The sequence below is a fragment of the Salmo trutta genome, unplaced genomic scaffold (assembly GCF_901001165.1).
Source record: "Salmo trutta unplaced genomic scaffold, fSalTru1.1, whole genome shotgun sequence".
Taxonomy (NCBI): domain Eukaryota; kingdom Metazoa; phylum Chordata; class Actinopteri; order Salmoniformes; family Salmonidae; genus Salmo; species Salmo trutta.
In genome coordinates, this window is record NW_021822708.1 from 68,889 (window position 1) to 89,602 (window position 20,714).

At 43.1% G+C, this 20,714-nt stretch overlaps 1 protein-coding gene across 4 annotated transcripts in view; it reads right to left on the reverse strand.

Annotated features, from left to right (window-relative positions):
• LOC115183932 (ubiquitin thioesterase ZRANB1) overlaps positions 1–20,714 on the reverse strand; it is a 49,349-nt gene that overhangs the window by 20,654 nt on the left and 7,981 nt on the right. For all 4 annotated transcript variants that reach the window (XM_029744910.1, XM_029744914.1, XM_029744909.1 and 1 more), the window contains 2 exons: positions 3,438–3,625; positions 1,060–1,213 (listed from right to left, as the gene is read on the reverse strand). In XM_029744910.1, the coding sequence (XP_029600770.1) occupies positions 1,060–1,213; positions 3,438–3,625 (342 nt within the window). The remainder of the gene's footprint in view (positions 1–1,059; positions 1,214–3,437; positions 3,626–20,714) is intronic.

The following is a 20,714-nucleotide window of genomic DNA, read 5'->3' on the forward strand; positions in this document are numbered from 1 at the left end:
ACTACAAGACTGGATGCAGCCTCTCTCTCCCTCACTAAGGCTAGCTACTGTACTACAAGACTGGATGCAGTCTCTCTCTCACTAAGGCTAGCTACTGTACTACAAGACTGGATGCAGTCTCTCCCTCACTAAGGCTAGCTACTGTACTACAAGACTGGATGCAGCCTCTCTCTCCCTCACTAAGGCTAGCTACTGTACTACAAGACTGGATGCAGTCTCTCTCTCACTAAGGCTAGCTACTGTACTACAAGACTGGATGCAGTCTCTCCCTCACTAAGGCTAGCTACTGTACTACAAGACTGGATGCAGCCTCTCTCTCCCTCACTAAGACTAGCTACTGTACTACAAGACTGGATGCAGTCTCTCCCTCACTAAGGCTAGCTACTGTACTACAAGACTGGATGCAGTCTCTCTCTCCCTCACTAAGGCTAGCTACTGTACTACAAGACTGGATGCAGTCTCTCCCTCACTAAGGCTAGCTACTGTACTACAAGACTGGATGCAGTCTCTCCCTCACTAAGGCTAGCTACTGTACTACAAGACTGGATGCAGTCTCTCCCTCACTAAGGCTAGCTACTGTACTACAAGACTGGATGCAGTCTCTCCCTCACTAAGACTAGCTACTGTACTACAAGACTGGATGCAGTCTCTCCCTCACTAAGGCTAGCTACTGTACTACAAGACTGGATGCAGTCTCTCCCTCACTAAGGCTAGCTACTGTACTGCAAGACTGGATGCAGTCTCTCCCTCACTAAGGCTAGCTACTGTACTACAAGACTGGATGCAGTCTCTCCCTCACTAATGCTAGCTACTGTACTACGAGGATAACCTACATTGTTTATTCACACACTTAAACATACTTGCTATATGTATTTTATATACAGAACAACTTGAAATTGGATCAAACATTTCAGTCCTTTTGCACATTTTTTTTATCATGATGAACAAATCTCCCTCGGACATTTAGCCTACAGCTTGTTAACCATCAATTCATCATCACTGAGGAACACTTGAGGACAAACAGCTTGATGTACAGTAAAGACAGGGCAGGTCGGTCACCTGCGGGCAGTGTGAAGGTCACCAGGTCAGAGAGGAAGTAACAGTTGAAGTCTCCTTTACGTTGGTGCAGAGAGGCAGCGATCTCCCTGCGGATCTGTTCTGTCAGCTCACCACACGCCATGGCAGGAATACACTTAGCTGCCTGCTGGGACACCTGCACGGGGATGGAGGGAGGAGAGACTCGTTATGACAAGACACGTTTTTATTTTCTGGTACCCTGCTGCTCCTGGAATAACCTCCTCCAGAATTAGTTGATTTTAGACAGTTTTATCCAGTTAAAGGAATTCAAGTTGACAGTAACAGACTTGCTACAGGAGATATGTAACTGAGAGGATGGATGACAGTAATAGACTTGCTACAGGAGATATGTAACTGAGAGGATGGATGACAGTAACAGACTTGCTACAGGAGATATGTAACTGGGAGGATGGATGACAGTAACAGACTTGCTACAGGAGATATGTAACTGGGAGGATGGATGACAGTAATAGACTTGCTACAGGAGATATGTAACAGAGGATGGATGACAGTAACAGACTTGCTACAGGAGATATGTAACTGGGAGGATGGATGACAGTAATAGACTTGCTACAGGAGATATGTAACAGAGGATGGATGACAGTAACAGACTTGCTACAGGAGATATGTAACTGGGAGGATGGATGACAGTAACAGACTTGCTACAGGAGATATGTAACTGGGAGGATGGATGACAGTAACAGACTTGCTACAGGAGATATGTAACTGGGAGGATGGATGACAGTAATAGACTTGCTACAGGAGATATGTAACTGAGAGGATGGATGACAGTAACAGACTTACTACAGGAGATATGTAACTGAGAGGATGGATGACAGTAACAGACTTGCTACAGGAGATATGTAACTGAGAGGATGGATGACAGTAACAGACTTGCTACAGGAGATATGTAACTGGGAGGATGGATGACAGTAACAGACTTGCTACAGGAGATATGTAACTGAGAGGATGGATGACAGTAATAGACTTGCTACAGGAGATATGTAACTGGGAGGATGGATGACAGTAACAGACTTGCTACAGGAGATATGTAACTGAGAGGATGGATGACAGTAATAGACTTGCTACAGGAGATATGTAGGACGTGCCTTGTTGATAGTGTTGTTAAAAAGGCAGAACAGCGCTTTACTACGGACAGACTTCTCCCCATCTTAGTTACTGTTGCATCAACATGTTCTGACCATGACAATTCACAATCCAGGGTGACTCCAAGCAGTCATCTGCAAACAGACACACTGGCTTTACTCAAGGCCAGTGGCATGTCATGAGTAAAGATTGAAAAAGGTAAGGGGCCTAGACAGCTGCCCTGGGGAATTCCTGATTCTACCAGGATTATGTTGAGAGGCTTCCATTAAAGAACACCCCCACTATACACACACGTACACATGGGTTTTGTGTTGTAGAGTAGGGACTTGAGGTGCACACACTTAATGCGTTTGGAAATATGTTGTGAATGTATTGTAATGTTTTTAAAATTGTATAACTGCCTTAATTTTGCTACACCTCAGGAAGAGTTTCTGCTGCCTTGGCAGGAACTAATGGGGATCCATAATAAACCCCAGGAAGAGTAGCTGCTGCCTTGGCAGGAACTAATGGGGATCCATAATAAACCCCAGGAAGAGTAGCTGTTGCCTTGGCAGAAACTAATGGAGATCCATAATAAATACAAACCAAACATTTTCTCATATTCTATGCTAGTTGTACCCATGCTAGCATCTTTAGATCTCCCCTTTCTTAATTTCTAACAGATATTTTAATCTCTGTCACATGAAACCGCTCACACATGCGGTGTGCTTTTGAGAACAATGTTTCCCCGCTAATTGCAATTTGGAAGATTTGCGCATACAGCCATGTGCGTATTGTTGAGCTTATAATATGAATAAATAAAACTGGATCAACATTTTAAGCTAAACGATCTGATATGTTGCATCAGCCTCATTGCATTAAAAAAAAAATTATAAAAATACTTGGATTAGTAAAAAAAAAAAAAAAAAAAAAAAAAAATCTGTCCTACTTGCAAAAAAAAAGTTACATGTGACCCGTTTCAGGAAACTTATGTTGGATTTTCAAGATGTCTGATTCGGGAAACGAATGAGTACAGCTGCTTGCTTATATGTGAATTACAGTTGTGACAAGTCTGACCAAGAGTCAGATGCCATTTTGTTTTTTGTCTCCCTTTGTCTCCTTGACTTGCAACCACTTTACGTTCGAGCCATTAGGATAATTGGTACTGTTCTAAATAGCTAGTCGGTCCACGTGAGGGAAAAAAAATTATCCGAATCTGGACATTCACCTTCACTCTTATGTATTTAAAAAAAATAATAATAATGTAACTTTACCTCAGTGAGAAGGATAGCCAACATGTCTTGTCTCTGGAAGCGGATGGCCAGGTGAACTAGCGTAAAGCCATCGTTGAAGGCAGTGGCACGGTTCAGGAGACGGACCTCGTCTGAAGTCATCTGACGGGCGATGTCACCGCCGGACGACTTGTAGGCCTCGACAGCAGCCATGTTCCCCTCCACCACACCTGCAGCACAGACATTTTTTTTCCCCCATTTAGGCTACATTTTTTAAATCATAAGTAGACACCTAGGCTACATTTAGACAGGCAGACCAATTCTGATTTTTAAAAAAAATAATTGCTTTGAAAAGAGCTTATGTGATCAAAAGAAGATCAGAATTGGGCTTCCTGTCTAAAGGTAGCCAGAGAGACAGGGGAAAGGGAGGGAAGAACTCATTACTGGGGATGACCCGGAACAAGTTATATTAAATTGAAACTTTATTTGTCTCTGCAGAGAAATTGATTGTGCAGCCAGGAGTAGGCTACACAAAACAACAAATAGTACTACAGTATACACGTTTTTTTTTAAACAAATTATGGATCTATACATAGTCTGTGAGGGTGCAGAAGAAGGGAGGAATGAAGTCGTAGTGTTGTGTGTTGGGGGGGGGAAATTCAGTCCATTGACTTCACTGAACACAACACACTGTGTACCTACCACTGTGAGACTGTCAAGATAAATAACAATTCTGTACAGACATTGTTTGAACACCCTCCCCCCCTCCTCCCTCCCTCACTACCACAAACACTGTTCTACTGTCAGATCCCGACTGTCCTCTCTCCCTACTCTTGTCACCCACAGAAAGGAGCTGGCAGTGAACAGTCAGGCTGGTCATTGTTAAGAGATTTACTGTAGGTCGAGGCCTGTAGAGCAGGCAGTGAACAGTCAGGCTGTCAGGCTGGTCATTGTTAAGATATATACTGTAGGTCTAGGCCTGTAGAGCTGGCAGTGAACAGTCAGGCTGGTCATTGTTAAGATATATACTGTAGGTCTAGGCCTGTAGAGCTGGCAGTGAACAGTCAAGCTGGTCATTGTTAAGAGATATACTGTAGGTCGAGGCCTGTAGAGCTGGCAGTGAACAGTCAAGCTGGTCATTGTTAAGAGATATACTGTAGGTCTAGGCCTGTAGAGCTGGCAGTGAACAGTCAGGCTGGTCATTGTTAAGAGATATACTGTAGGTCGAGGCCTGTAGAGCTGGCAGTGAACAGTCAGGCTGGTCATTGTTAAGAGATATACTGTAGGTCTAGGCCTGTAGAGCTGGCAGTGAACAGTCAGGCTGGTCATTGTTAAGAGATATACTGTAGGTCGAGGCCTGTAGAGCTGGCAGTGAACAGTCAAGCTGTCAGGCTGGTCATTGTTAAGAGATATACTGTAGGTCGAAGCCTGTAGAGCTGGCCGTGACCAGTCAGGCTGGTCATTGTTAAGATATATACTGTAGGTCGAGGCCTGTAAAGCTGGCAGTGAACAGTCAGGCTGGTCATTGTTAAGAGATTTACTGTAGGTCGAGGCCTGTAGAGCTGGCAGTGAACAGTCAGGCTGGTCATTGTTAAGAGATTTACTGTAGGTCGAGGCCTGTAGAGCTGGCAGTGAACAGTCAGGCTGGTCATTGTTAAGAGATATACTGTAGGTCTAGGCCCGTACGCTTGCTTCGCTTTGTGCAGGCCTTTAGCCTAGATAACGTCCCTCAATGTACTTTGACGTACATCCAACCCATGAAGCAAGTTTGCATCGTCAACATTCATGTCATGGCAGACAGATACATGAGCTTTCCATTTGAAATATTATGTGTAGCGTGGCCATTAAAGAAGAGATATCGTACATGGACTTTGTTATGAGATATAGTCCTACACAGCCTTCCCTGTGGCTCAGTTGGTAGAGCATGGTGTTTGGAACGCCAGCATGGTGTGTGCAACGCCAGGGTTGTGGGTTCGATTCCCACGGGGGGCCAGTACAAAAAAAAAATAACAACAAAAAAATGCATGAACTGTATTCACTACTGTAAGTCGCTCTGGATAAGAGCGTCTGCTAAATGACTAAAATGTAAATGTAAAAATGTACATTGCTTTGTGTGTCGCCTAGGTAATAAAAAAAAATATCCCTTGATGTTGAAATACACCTGTAAGGAAAGTTTAAAATCGTCAACATTCATATCATTGCATTACAGATGTAGAAGCTTTCCCATTTGAAATATGATGTCCCAAATGTGCAGCTTCTGCAACAGTATCTGAATGGATTGAAGCTTGGATCGACTCCAGAGGTACGTCCCCCATACAGAAAGCTGGTTAGAAAATGCTAGATGTAATTGACAGGCTGTGGTGTTCATTAAAAAGACCTACATCATTTTCCATCACATACTGAATGGGCTCCATACTGTTCCTAGTCTTCCATAGGGCTTTGGTCCTAAGTCCTTATGTAGGTTAGTGTTCCTAGTCTCCCATAGGGCTTTCGTCGTAAGTCATTATGTAGATTAGTAGGCTTTATGAAGCCATTATGTAGGTTATGAATGAAAGTCACCCAGTAAAAACACTACTTGAGTAAAAGTATAAAAGTATTTGGTTTTAAAGATACCCAAGTATCAAAAGTAAAAGTATAAACCGTTTCAAATTCCTTATATTAAGCAAACCAGAAGACACAATTTTATTTTTATTGACTGATAGCCAGGGGCACACTCCAACACTCAGACATAATTTACAAAACGAAGCATTTGTGTTTAGTGAGTCCGCCAGATCGGAGGAAGTAGGGATGACCAGGGATGTTCTCTTGATAAGTGTGTGAATTGGACCATTTTCCTGTCAAAATGTAACGAGTACTTTTGGGTGTCAGGGAAAATGTATGGAGTAAAAAATACATTATTTTCTTTAGGAATGTTGTGAAGTAAAAGTAGGCAAAAATATACTGCTCAAAAAAATAAAGGGAACACTTAAACAACACATCCTAGATCTGAATGAATGAAATAATCTTATTAAATACTTTTTTCTTTACATAGTTGAATGTGCTGACAACAAAATCACACAAAAATAATCAATGGAAATCCAATTTATCAACCCATGGAGGTCTGGATTTGGAGTCACACTCAAAATTAAAGTGGAAAACCACACTACAGGCTGATCCAACTTTGATGTAATGTCCTTAAAACAAGTCAAAATGAGGCTCAGTAGTGTGTGTGGCCTCCACGTGCCTGTATGACCTCCCTACAACGCCTGGGCATGCTCCTGATGAGGTGGCGGATGGTCTCCTAAGGGATCTCCTCCCAGACCTGGACTATAGCATCCGCCAACTCCTGGACAGTCTGTGGTGCAACGTGGCGTTGGTGGATGGAGCGAGACATGATGTCCCAGATGTGCTCAATTGGATTCAGGTCTGGGGAACGGGCGGGCCAGTCCATAGCATCAATGCCTTCCTCTTGCAGGAACTGCTGACACACTCCAGCCACACACTCCAGCCACTTTTTCTTGGGCCACTATAACTAACTATTTTGCCAACTTGGACAGGTCCCCCCTTCCACACGGAACCCCACTAACCCACAGACGGAAACGCACGAGGCGGCTAAAAACAGACCTCCCTCCCATCTTCCACCAGCTTGCTACCTATGGCCCGGCTAGCTGTCTGATTCTCACTGGACCCTCTGATCACTCGGCTAAGCATGCCTCTCCTTAATGTCAATATGCCTTGTCCATTGCTGTTCTGGTTAGTGTTTATTGGCTTATTTCACTGTAGAGCCTCTAGCCCTGCTCATTATACCTTATCCAACCTCTCAGTTCCTCCACCCACACATGCTATGACATCTTCTGGTTTCAATGATATTTCTAGAGACAATATCTCTCTCATAATCACTAAATGCCTAGGTTTACCTCCTCTGTACTCACATCCCACCATACCTTTGTCTGTACATTATACCTTGAAGCTATTTTATCGCCCCCAGATACCTGCTCCTTTTTCTCTCTATTCTGGACGTCACAGACGACCAATTCTTATAGCTTTTAGCCGTACCCTCATACTTATCCTTCTCTGCTCCGCTGGGGATGTAGAGGTGAATCCAGGCCCTTCAGTGCCTGGCTCCACACCTACTCCCCAGGCGCTCTCTTTTGATGACTTCTGTAACCGTAATAGCCTTGGTTTCATGCATGTTAACATTAGAAGCCTCCTCCCTAAGTTTGTTTTATTCACTGCTTTAGCACACTCTGCCAACCCGGATGTCCTGGCTGTGTCTGAATCTTGGCTTAGGAAGTCCACCAAAAACTGTGAAATCTTCATCCCTAACTACAACGTTTTCAGACAAGATAGAACGACCAAAGGGGGCGGTGTTGCAATCTACAGCAGAGATAGCCTGCAGAGTTCTGTCCTGCTATCCAGGTCTGTACCCAAACAATTTGAACTTCTACTTTTAAAAATCCACCTCTCCAAAAACAAGTCTCTCACCGTTGCCGCCTGCTATAGACCCCCCTCGGCCCCTAGCTGTGCTCTGGACACCATATGTGAACTGATTGCCCCCCATCTATCTTCAGAGCTTGTGCTACTAGGCGACCTAAACTGGGACATGCTTAACACCCCAGCCATTCTACAATCCAAGCTTGATGCCCTCAATCTCACACAAATTATTAATGAACCCACCAGGTACAACCCCAAAGCCGCAAACACTGGCACCCTCATAGATATCATCCTAACCAATGTGCCCTCTAATTACACCTCTGCTGTTTTCAACCAAGATCTCAGCGATCACTGCCTCATTGCCTGCACCCGTAATGGGTCAGCGGTCAAACGACCTCCACTCATCACTGTCAAACGCTCCCTGAAACATTTCAACGAGCAAGCCTTTCTAATCGACCTGGCCCTGGTATCCTGGAAGGATATTGACCTCATCCCGTCAGTAGAGGATGCCTGGTTATTTTTTAAAAATGCCTTCCTCTCCATCTTAAATAAGCATGCCCCTTTCAAGAAATTTAGAACCAGGAACAGATATAGCCCTTGGTTCTCCCCAGACCTGACTGCCCTTAACCAACACAAAAATATCCTGTGGCGTTCTGCATTAGCATCGAACTGCCCCCGCGATATGCAACTTTTTAGGGAAGTTAGAAACCAATACACACAGGCAGTTAGAAACGCCAAGGCTAGCTTTTTCAAACAGAAATTTGCTTCGTGCAACTCCAACTCTAAAAAGTTCTGGGACATTGTAAAGTCCATGGAGAATAAGAACACCTCCTCCCAACTGCCCACTGCACTGAGGATAAGAAACTCTGTCACCACCGATAAGCCCACTATAATTGAGAATTTCAATAAGCATTTTTCTACGGCTGGCCATGCTTTCCACCTAACTACCCCTACTGCATTCAACAGCACTGCACCCCCCACAGCTACTCGCCCAAGCCTCCCCCATTTCTCCTTCTCCCAAATCCATTCAGCTGATGTTCTGAAAGAGCTGCAAAATCTGGACCCCTACAAATCAGCTGGGCTTGACAATCTGGACCCTTTCTTTCTAAAATTATCTGCCGAAATTATTGCAACCCCTATTACTAGCCTGTTCAACCTCTCTTTCGTGTCGTCTGAGATTCCCATAGATTGGAAAGCAGCTGCTGTCATCCCCCTCTTCAAAGGAGGTGACACTCTTGACCCAAGTTGCTACAGACCTATATCCATCCTACCCTGCCTTTCTAAGGTCTTCGAAAGCCAAGTCAACAAACAGATTACCGACTATTTTGAATCCCACCGCACCCTCTCCGCTATGCAATCTGGTTTCAGAGCTGGTCATGGGTGCACCTCAGCCACGCTCAAGGTCCTAAACGACATCGTAACCGCCATCGATAAGAAACATTACTGTGCTGCCGTATTCATTGACCTGGCCAAAGCTTTTGACTCTGTTAATCACCACATCCTCATCGGCAGACTTAGTAGCCTTGGTTTCTCAAACGATTGCGTCGCCTGGTTCACCAACTACTTCTCTGACAGAGTTCAGTGTGTCAAATCGGAGGGCCTACTGTCTGGACCTCTGGCAGTCTCTATGGGGGTACCACAGGGTTCAATTCTTGGGCCAACTCTTTTCTCTGTATACATAAATGATGTCGCTCTTGCTGCTGGTGAATCTCTGATCCACCTCTACGCAGACGACACCATTCTGTATACTTCTGGCCCTTCTTTGGACACTGTGTTAACAACCCTCCAGACGAGCTTCAATGCCATTCAACTCTCCTTCCGTGGTCTCCAACTGCTCCTAAACACAAGTAAAACTAAATGTATGCTCTTCAACCGATCGCTGCCTGCACCTGCCCGCCCATCCAGCATCACTTCTCTGGACGGTTCTAACTTAGAATTTGTGGACAACTACAAATACCTAGGTGTCTGGTTAGACTGTAAACTCTCCTTCCAGACTCACATCAATCATCTCCAATCCAAAGTGAAATCTAGAATTAGCTTCCTATTTCGCAACAAAGCATCCTTCACTCATGCTGCCAAACATACCCTCGTAAAACTGACCATCCTACCAATCCTCGACTTCGGCGATGTCATTTACAAAATAGCCTCCAATACCCTACTCAACAAGCTGGATGCAGTCTATCACAGTGCCATCCGTTTTGTCACCAAAGCCCCATATACAACCCACCACTGCGACCTGTATGCTCTCGTTGGCTGGCCTTCACTTCATCATCGTCGCCAAACACATTGGCTCCAGGTCATCTACAAGACCCTGCTAGGTAAAGTCCCCCCTTATCTCCGCTCACTGGTCACCATAGCAGCACCCACCTGTAGCACGCGCTCCAGCAGGTATATCTCTCTGGTCACCCCTAAAGCCAACTCCTCCTTTGGTCGTCTCTCCTTCCAGTTCTCAGCTGCCAATGATTGGAACGAACTACAAAAATCTCTAAAACTGGAAACACTTATCTCCCTCACTAGCTTTAAGCACCTGCTATCAGAGCAGCTCACAGATCTCTGCACCTGTACATAGCCCATCTTTAATTGAGCCCAAACTACTACCTTTTCCCCTACTGTATTTATTTTATTTATTTTGCTCCTTTGCACCATATTATTTATATTTATATTTTAACTTTTAACTTTCTTCAAACTACAAATCTACCATTCCAGTGTTTTTTTCTTGCCATACTTTATTTACTTTGCCACCATGGCATTTTTTGCCTTTACCTCCATTATCTCACATCATTTGCTCACATTGTATATAGTCTTATTTTTTTTTATTTTTTATTTTTTTTTCTACTGCATCATTGATTGTATGTTGTTTTACTCCATGTGTAACTCTGTGTTTTTGTATGTTGTCGAACTGCTTTGCTTTATCTTGGCCAGGTCGCAATTGTAAATGAGAACTTGTTCTCAACTTGCCTACCTGGTTAAATAAAGGTGAAATAAATAAATAAATAAAAACATGAGGTCTAGCATTGTCTTGCATTAGGAGGAACCCAGGGCCAACCGCACCAGCATATGGTATCACAAGGGGTCTGAGGATCTCATCTCGGTACCTAATGGCAGTCAGGCTACCTCTGGCGAGCACATGGAGGGCTGTGTGGCCCCCAAAAAATGCCACCCCACACCATGACTGACCCACCGCCAAACCGGTCATGCTGGAGGATGTTGCAGGCAGCAGAACGTTCTCCACGGCATCTCCAGAATGTCACGTCTGTCACATGTGCTCAGTGTGAACCTGCTTCATCTGTGAAGAGCACAGGGCGCCAGTGGCAAATTTGCCAATCTTGGTGTTCTCTGGCAAATGCCAAACGTCCTGCATGGTGTTGGGCTGTAAGCACAACACCCACCTGTGGACGTCGGGCCCTCATACCACCCTCATGGAGTCTGTTTCTGACCGTTTGAGCAAACACATGCACATTTGTGGCCTGCTGGAGGTCATTTTGCAGGGCTCTGGCAGTGCTCCTCCTGCTCCTCCTTGCACATAGGCGGAGGTAGCGGTCCTGCTGCTGGGTTGTTGCCCTCCTACGGCCTCCTCCACATCTCCTGATGTACTGGCCTGTCTCCTGGTAGCGCCTCCATGCTCTGGACACTACGCTGACAGACACAGCAAACCTTCTTGCCACATCTCGCATTGATGTGCCATCCTGGATGAGCTGCACTACCTGAGCCACTTGTGTGGGTTGTAGACTCCGTCTCATGCTACCACTAGAGTGAAAGCACCGCCAGCATTCAAAAGTGACAAAAACATCAGCCAGGAAGCATAAGAACTGAGAAGTGGTCTGTGGTCACCACCTGCCGAACCACTCCTTTATTGGGGGTGTCTTGCTAATTGCCTATAATTTCCACCTGTTGTCTATTCCATTTGCACAACAGCATGTGACATTTACTGTCAATCAGTGTTGCTTCCTAAGTGGACAGTTTGATTTCACAGAAGTGTGATTGACTTGGAGTTACATTGTGTTGTTTAAGTGTTCCCTTTATTTTTTTGAGCAGTGTATAAAATAGTAAAATAAAAGTACAGATACCCCAAAAAACGACTTGAGTAAAAATACTTTAAAGTACTATTTAAGTACTTTACACCACTGGTAAGGAGGTGAAGGTGGATAATGGAGGAGGAAGAGGGTCTGAATTGACAGCAGGTAGAAGGACTCAGGAGAAATACACCTCAGTCTTCTTATGTACGTGCTTCTGAAAAGAACTTGGATGAATCCTACGGAGAGGCGTGGCTTAACGTGAGTAGGGTACCCACAGCACACCGATTTCCCATCGTCATAGCGATGTATATCCTGAAACCATGAGGTCGGTCTAACTTGGGCCTTGGACAGTTGATGAAACTTGATTTGATGGTGTTTTGTCCTACTATTTGTTCAGGCAACAACAACAAAAAAGGTACCAGCAGCTTTTAGCATCTTAGCTATAAAAGCACGGTTAGTTAGCTAACGATAGCTAGCTGAAGAAAGTCCATTGGTATCGGGCTCTTTGGCTGATAATCGTGACGTACATTCCATGCGACAGTCTCTGTCCATTGCTAACATTTTTACGTTTAGAATCAAAAGCTGTTTTTGAATACTCATGCTAACCGCACTAAGTGTACCATTTGTGACATAAATGGAGTATATAGTATGCTTTTTGGTCATAGTATGGATGTAGATAGTATGCTAAAAGTTCCCGGATGTCGTACTAAATTCGACAAAACACAAAGTGGACACTATTTCCGTGCTTTTAGAGCCCATAATACAATTCAGAAAATGGGCGTGGCTTCACAACGTTTTCAGATTTGGAAAAAATGAAGGAAAATATGCAGCCCAAGTCCGACGAGAGCGGATACAAATTTGTTATTTTAACTAATTATGAAAAATGTTAAGAAAATGTTGAGCAATGCAATAAAGTCGACTTCTCCAATAAGTTACGTTGGCCGACAATTTGCTAGCTACGCTATCCTTACGAACCGCATAGCATATCATTACAGCAGTATGTACCAGGTATGTGAGCTACCTACTGTAACGTTAGTTGGCTACTAGTACATCGAACTTGCCAGTAAATTTAATTTACGCTATCTAACTAACTACCCAACGTTTATTGACTTGATTATTCACGTCATTCATAGCTTAGCTAAGTGGTATAGTCGTTAGGGTCCGTTTGTAAATTCGCTCTGGCTATCTACTACGATTTCAGAGCACTCTCATCTGACTGCCTGAGGCAAAGCACAGTATAACTGATGAATTTACGAATGTTCAACACCCATTGAATATGGACGGTGTCAGTAAACGTTGGCGAAAAAGGGTCATTAAATTGTTGCCAGCTGCAAAGTTAGTCACCAACGCTCTAGATAACATGAAAACAGCCTAACCAGCTCTGCTAGGGCCAGTAAAATGGTCAGAGTGAGTTCTCTCATTATGTATCTGGAAGTAGCTAGCAAGCTAACCAACATTAGCCAGTTAGCTTGGGTGCTTGATTGCTGTTGTGAGGTCAAAACGCTCGGATCAACCCTACTCCTCGGCCAGAGCATCCAGTGTGCGCTCTGAATGTCCCGATCGGGACAACGCCCTGAATTTACGAACGCCCAGAGCGCACTCTGGCACTCCAGGTTGAATTTACAATCACACCCGAAGTCTAGCTAGTAATATGTTACGCTAACAAGCTAGCAAGAGGTTGCATAGCAACAGCATCAACATCCGGTAGACAGGCGAAGCGCTAGTACGCTCAACTGAAAGGATACCGTTCGTTTACAGTATACTAAAAGTAACTAATAGTATATACTCATTAAGTAAGTAGTATACAGTATGTTAATACGGGTATTCGAACACAGCGGTTGTGTTTGTAGGTATGATGTAGTTTGTTGATTAGAACGACGTGGAAGTATGTTAAAAAACGACCAACCAAGCATATCCCAAATGTTCATAGAACGATAAAAACATTATTAAAAAAATACAGCCGTTGTGGGGTTATGAGTAAAGTAGGCGATTTAACATGGGAGTGTGCCTCCCGGGTGGCGCAATGGTCTAAGGCACTGCATGGCAGTGCTAGCTGTGCCACCAGAGATTCTGGGTTCGAGCCCAGGCTCTGTCGCAGCCGGCCGCGACCAGGAGACCCATGGGGCGGTTAGGGGAGGGTTTGGCCGGCAGGGATATCCTTGTCTCATCGTGCACTAGTGACTCCTGTGGCGGGCCGGGCGCAGTGCACGCTGACCAGGTCACCAGGTGTAACGGTGTTTCCACCGACACATTGGTCCGGGTTGGATGTGCATTGTGTCAAGAAGCAGTGCGGCTTGGTTGGGTTGTGTTTCGGAGGACGCATGGCTCTCGACCTTCACCTCTCCCGAGTCTGTACGGGAGTGGCAGCGATGAGACAAGACTGCAACTACCAATTAGATACCACAAAATTGGGGAGAAAAAAGGGGTAAAAAAATGTAAAATGTACCCTACTCGGGGGTGTGGTCACGTTAAGCCACGCCTCACCGTGTACATCCATCTTTCAGTATGATTAAATGTATACACTCAGTACCATGCTGAATCCTATTTCCCCATCCTCTCTATTCAATTGACAAATAGGCTAATAGTATTGTCAGAACACTGCATTGTATAACATTTTATCCAACTTCACTCAATTCAACACATCAAAGTTTATAATGTAACGACTTGACATGGACTCATTCTTTCCAACAGGAAAACATGAACAAAGTTATTGTTGTTGGCTTACCGAAACGGAACAATATTACACAAACACTGCCTGCTTCCTTCTGCTATGGAAAACCAATGAGATCATCTGATCAGAGTTTTACTTCAGAATAACCAGCACTGAAACTAAAACCAATGAGATCTGATCAGTTTCCTTCAGAATAACCAGAACTGAAACTGAAACCAATGAGATCCGATCCGTTTCCTTCAGAATAACCACTACTGAAACTAAAACCAATGAGATCATCTGATCAGTTTCCTTCAGAATAACCAGTACTGAAACTAAAACCAATGACATCTGATCAGTTTCCTTCAGAATAACCAGAACTGAAACTAAAACCAATGAGATCATCTGATCAGTTTCCTTCAGAATAACCAGTACTGAAACTGAAACTAAAACCAATGAGATCTGATCCGTTTCCTTCAGAATAACCAGCACTGAAACTAAAACCAATGAGATCTGATCAGTTGTTTCAGTGCTGGTAGGCCGTCATTTGTAAATAAGAATTTGTTCTTAACTGACTTGCCTAGTTCAATAAAGGTTAAATAAATATAACAATATAACCTAACCTAATAACCCAGTTAATATCACATTCATTGGTCAATATGCATGTCCCAAGACAATATCGTGTCTCAACAAACTCTCTAGCCAGTCTTATTGTATCTCAACAACAGACTCCCTGGCCAGACATTATGTCGGCTATGGGTTGTGAAGTCATTATGTAGGTTAGCAGGTGTTATGACATCATTATGTAGGTTAGTAGGAGTTATGACATTATGTCGGCTATGGGTTGTGAAGTCATTATGTAGGTTAGCAGGTGTTATGACATCATTATGTAGGTTAGCAGGAGTTATGACATCATTATGTAGGCTATGGGTTGTGAAGTCATTATGTAGGCTATGGGTTGTGAAGTCATTATGTAGGCTATGGGTTGTGAAGTCATTATGTAGGCTATGGGTTGTGAAGTCATTATGTAGACTATGGGTTGTGAAGTCATTATGTAGGTTAGCAGGAGTTATGACATCATTATGTAGGTTAGCAGGAGTTATGACATTATGTAGCCTATGGGTTGTGAAGTCATTATGTAGGCTATGGGTTGTGAAGTCATTATGTAGGCTATGGGTTGTGAAGTCATTATGTAGGCTATGGGTTGTGAAGTCATTATGTAGGCTATGGGTTGTGAAGTCATTATGTAGGCTATGGGTTGTGAAGACATTATGTAGGCTATGGGTTGTGAAGTCATTATGTAGGTTAGAAGGTGGTATGACATCATTATGTAGGTTAGAAGGTGGTATGACATCATTATGTAGGTTAGTAGGTGGTATGACATTATGTAGGTTAGTAGGTGGTATGACATCATTATGTAGGTTAGTAGGTGGTATGACAGGGCAGCCAAATGATTGCGGTCACCGGAATAACTGTTCGAATAACATTTTATTGTATTTAAAAAAAATTAAAAAAAGGTTCTCTTTAACACACAATTTCTCCAATCCTCCGCTTCTGACCGCATGTGCTGCCATAGAAATATAATGAATAGAACGGGCATCCTCATTCAGGAGCGAAGCAGGAAGTAAAATATCTGCCATGTGATTTGTTGATTCAACTCAACTGACATTAGAAAAAAAATACATTCCATTGTATGAGCCACATCGCTTCCATGATCTGAATGAACATTCTACATTACCGTGTATAGTGTAGGCTGACCCTGGTGTGATGTTTTGATTACCATGTAGTGTAGGTTTACCCTGGTGTGATGTTTTGATTACCATGTAGTGTAGGCTGACCCTGGTGTGATGTTTTGATTACCATGTAGTGTAGGCTGACCCTGGTGTGATGTTTTGATACCCATGTAGTGTAGGCTGACCCTGGTGTGATGTTTTGATTACCATGTAGTGTAGGTTTACCCTGGTGTGATGTTTTGATTACCATGTAGTGTAGGCTGACCCTGGTGTGATGTTTTGATTACCATGTAGTGTAGGTTTACCCTGGTGTGATGTTTTGATTACCATGTAGTGTAGGTTTACCCTGGTGTGATGTTTTGATTACCATGTAGTGTAGGTTTACCCTGGTGTGATGTTTTGATTACCATGTAGTGTAGGCTGACCCTGGTGTGATGTTTTGATTACCATGTAGTGTAGGTTTACCCTGGTGTGATGTTTTGATTACCATGTAGTGTAGGTTTACCCTGGTGTGATGTTTTGATTACCATGTAGTGTAGGCTGACCCTGGTGTGATGTTTTGATTACCATGTAGTGTAGGTTTACCCTGGTGTGATGTTTTGATACCCATGTAGTGTAGGCTGACCCTGGTGCGATGTTTTGATTACCATGTAGTGTAGGCTGACCCTGGTGCGATGTTTTGATTACCATGTAGTGTAGGCTGACCCTGGTGCGATGTTTTGATTACCATGTAGTGTAGGCTGACCCTGGTGCGATGTTTTGATTACCATGTAGTGTAGGCTGACCCTGGTGTGATGTTTTGATTACCATGTAGTGTAGGCTGACCCTGGTGCGATGTTTTGATTACCATGTAGTGTAGGCTGACCCTGGTGCGATGTTTTGATTACCATGTAGTGTAGGCTGACCCTGGTGCGATGTTTTGATTACCATGTAGTGTAGGCTGACCCTGGTGGGATATTTTGATACCCATGTAGTGTAGGCTGACCCTGGTGTGACGTTTTGATACCCATGTAAATCTCTCTCGGACAAGGATGACTTTAATCAATATATTTCCACTCATACTTAGAAAATGCTAACTAGCATCAAAGTAGACACGCAACACTACAAATCCCTGCAAGTCATCTCTAGCTGAAAGCTTTTCTAAAACAGGTTGTGTCAATTTAAAAAACACTTACGAGACAGTTCACACAATTGTCAATTTAAAGAAATACAGACAATTTATTCATTATTACATTTATGTAGCATTAGATGGTTAATCCAGAGATTCTGACCTTTGCCTCGACTCGGCCGTCTAACCCAGACCTCCGTGCTATTTTGTAGTTCTTTATGAAATAATCCGTGCTATTTTGTAGTTCTTTATGAAATAATCCAAGCTTGATGATGAGTTGGTTATTTGAATCAGCTGTGTGGTGCTGGGGGGGAAAAACCATAATGTGCACAACCCTGGCCTAGGAAACCAAAGACTTGTTTCCTTGTTTCCTTCCTTGTTTCAGTAGGGAGCAACAAAGTTACATCACATTGTTAAGAGTCCATGTTATGGCTGTTCATTCCACAATTATGATTTAAAAAAAAAAAAAAATATATATATATATATATATATATATATATATATATATATATATATATAGATAGAGATATAGATATTTATTTCTGTTTATGATGTTATTTTATTTCATGACAGTCTTCATCCATAACCGTCGGTTATACGGTAGTTGTACCAGCCCTAGTCATGAAGTCGTTAGGTAGGATAGTAGGTACCCTTCAAGGTGTTAACCAACTTTGTCTCAAAGACTCAAGACAGTATTGTATCTAAACAACAACAACAAACTCCCTAGCCGGACAGAGACAGACATCGGACCATGGATGGGGGGGAGAGGTTAGCCGACCTAATGTTCATCAGCAAGGTCAAATAATAAAACTGTGATCTGATGTCACAGAAGAGAGGTTAACCTAATCATAAACAGTGATCTGATGTCACAAAAGAGGAGGTTAACCTAATCATAAACTGTGATCTGATGTCACAGAAGAGAGGTTAACCTAATCATAAACTGTGATCTGATGTCACAGAAGAGAGGTTAACCTAATCATAAATTGTGATCTGTCACAGAAGAGGTTAACCTAATCATAAACTGTGATCTGATGTCACAGGAGGTTAACCTAATCATAAACTGTGATCTGATGTCACAGAAGAGAGGTTAACCTAATCATAAATTGTGATCTGTCACAGAAGAGGTTAACCTAATCATAAACTGTGATCTGATGTCACAGGAGGTTAACCTAATCATAAACTGTGATCTGATGTCACAGAAGAGAGGTTAACCTAATCATAAACTGTGATCTGATGTCACAGAAGAGAGGTTAACCTAATCATAAACTGTGATCTGTCACAGAAGAGGAGGTTAACCTAATCATAAACTGTGATCTGATGTCACAGGAGGTTAACCTAATCATAAACTGTGATCTGACGTCAAAGGCCTGATAGTCAATATAAATATCAATAGAAAATATTATTTGTGTCTCAACAACAAACTCCATAACCGGACAGAGACATCTGCCGTAGGGAGGACAGTAAATGTATTCATCACTAAGTTAGATGAGCTGTGAGTTGGTGAGAGTTATATGACAGCCCTAGTCCTCACAGAGCCCTCACAGAGCCCTCACAGAGCCCCCACAGAGCCCCCACAGAGCCCCCACAGAGCCCCCACAGAGCCCTCACCCAGTCAACATCAGTCATTGGTCAATATGCATGTCCCAAGACAATATTATTTGTGTGTCTCGACAACAGACCAAAGCCAGACTGACTGTGGACAGAGGGGAGTAAATCAGAGCCAAGGTCAGACTGTCACAGTGTTGTCATGTGTTGTGCTCATGTTATGTCAAGGCTATTTTTAACTTCCTGCTATGACGGATGGCTGACTGCTTGGCCCAGCAAGAGCAGTCAACACTAACCAGGTTAAAGAAGCATCAGTGAGTTATGTTTACATGAACATTAATAATTGGATATTAAACTGATTAAAATGGCAGAAGGCCGAGTATGACAGTCATGTAAACAACCTTTCTCTGTTCATCTTAAATCTGCGTCAGGTCCTATTTGAAGTAAGCGTACGCTGATTAAAACACCTGGTTTTCTGAGCAATCTTTCCAATTATTAGGACATAAAGTGGCAAGAAAAAGTATGTAAACCCTTTGGAAATACCTGGATTTCTGCATAATTTAGGTCATAAAATTTGATCTGATCTTCATCTAGGTCACAACAATAGACAAAACACAGTCTGCTTAAACTAATAACACACTAACAATTATATGTTTTCATGTCTTTATTGAACACACTGTGTAAACATTCACAGTGCAAGGTGGGAAAAATATGTGAACCCTTGGATGTAATAACTGGTTGACCCTCCTTTGGCAGCAATAACCTCAACCAAACGTTTTCTGTTGTTGTGGATCAGACCTGCACAACGGTCAGGAGGAATTTTAGACCATTGCTCTTTACAAAACTGTTTCAGTTCGGCAATATTCTTGGGATGTCTGGTGTGAACTGCTCTCTCGAGGTCATGCCACAGCATCTCAATCAGGTTGAGGGTCAGGACTCTGACTGGGCCACTCCAGAAGGCGTATTTTTCTTCTGTTGAAGCCATTCTGTTGTTGATTTACTTCTGTGTTTTGGGTCGTTGTCCTGTTGCATCACCCAACTTCTGTTGAGCTTCAATTGGCAGACAGATAGCTTAACATTCTCCTGCAAAATATCTTGATAAACTTGGGAATTCATTTTTTCGTCGGTGATAGCAAGCTGTCCAGGCCCTGAGGCAGCAAAGCAGCCTCAAACCATGATGCTCCCTCCACCATACTTTACAGTTGTTATGAGGTTTTGACGTTGGTGTGCTGTGCCTTTTTTTCTCCACACAGTGTTGTGTGTTTCTTCCAAACAACTCAACTGTAGTTTCATCTGTCCACAGAATATTTAGCCAGTACCGCTGTGGAACATCCAGGTGCTCTGTTGTAAACTTCAGATGTTTTTTTGGACAGCAGTGGCTTCTTCCGTGGTGTCCTCCCATAAACACCATTCTTGTTTAGTGTTTTACGTATCGTAGACTCGTCAACAGAGATGTTAGCATGTTCCAGAGATTTCTGTAAGTCTTTAGCTGCCACTCTAGGATTCTTCTTAACCTCATTGAGCGTTCTGCTCTGTGCTCTTGCAGTCATCTTTGTAGGACGGCCACTCCTAGGGAGAGTAGCAACAGTGCTGAACTTTCTACATTTATAGACGATTTGTCTTACCATGGACTGATGAACATCAAGGCTTTTAGAGATACTTTTGTAGCCCTTTCCAGCTTTATGCAAGACAACAATTCTTAATCTTAGATCTTCTGAGATCTATTTTGTTCAAGGCATGGTTCACATCAGGCAATGCTTCTTGTGAATAGCAAACTAACATTTTGTGAGTGTTTTTTATAGGGCAGGGCAGCTGTAACCAACATCTCCAATCTCGTCTCATTGATTGGACTCC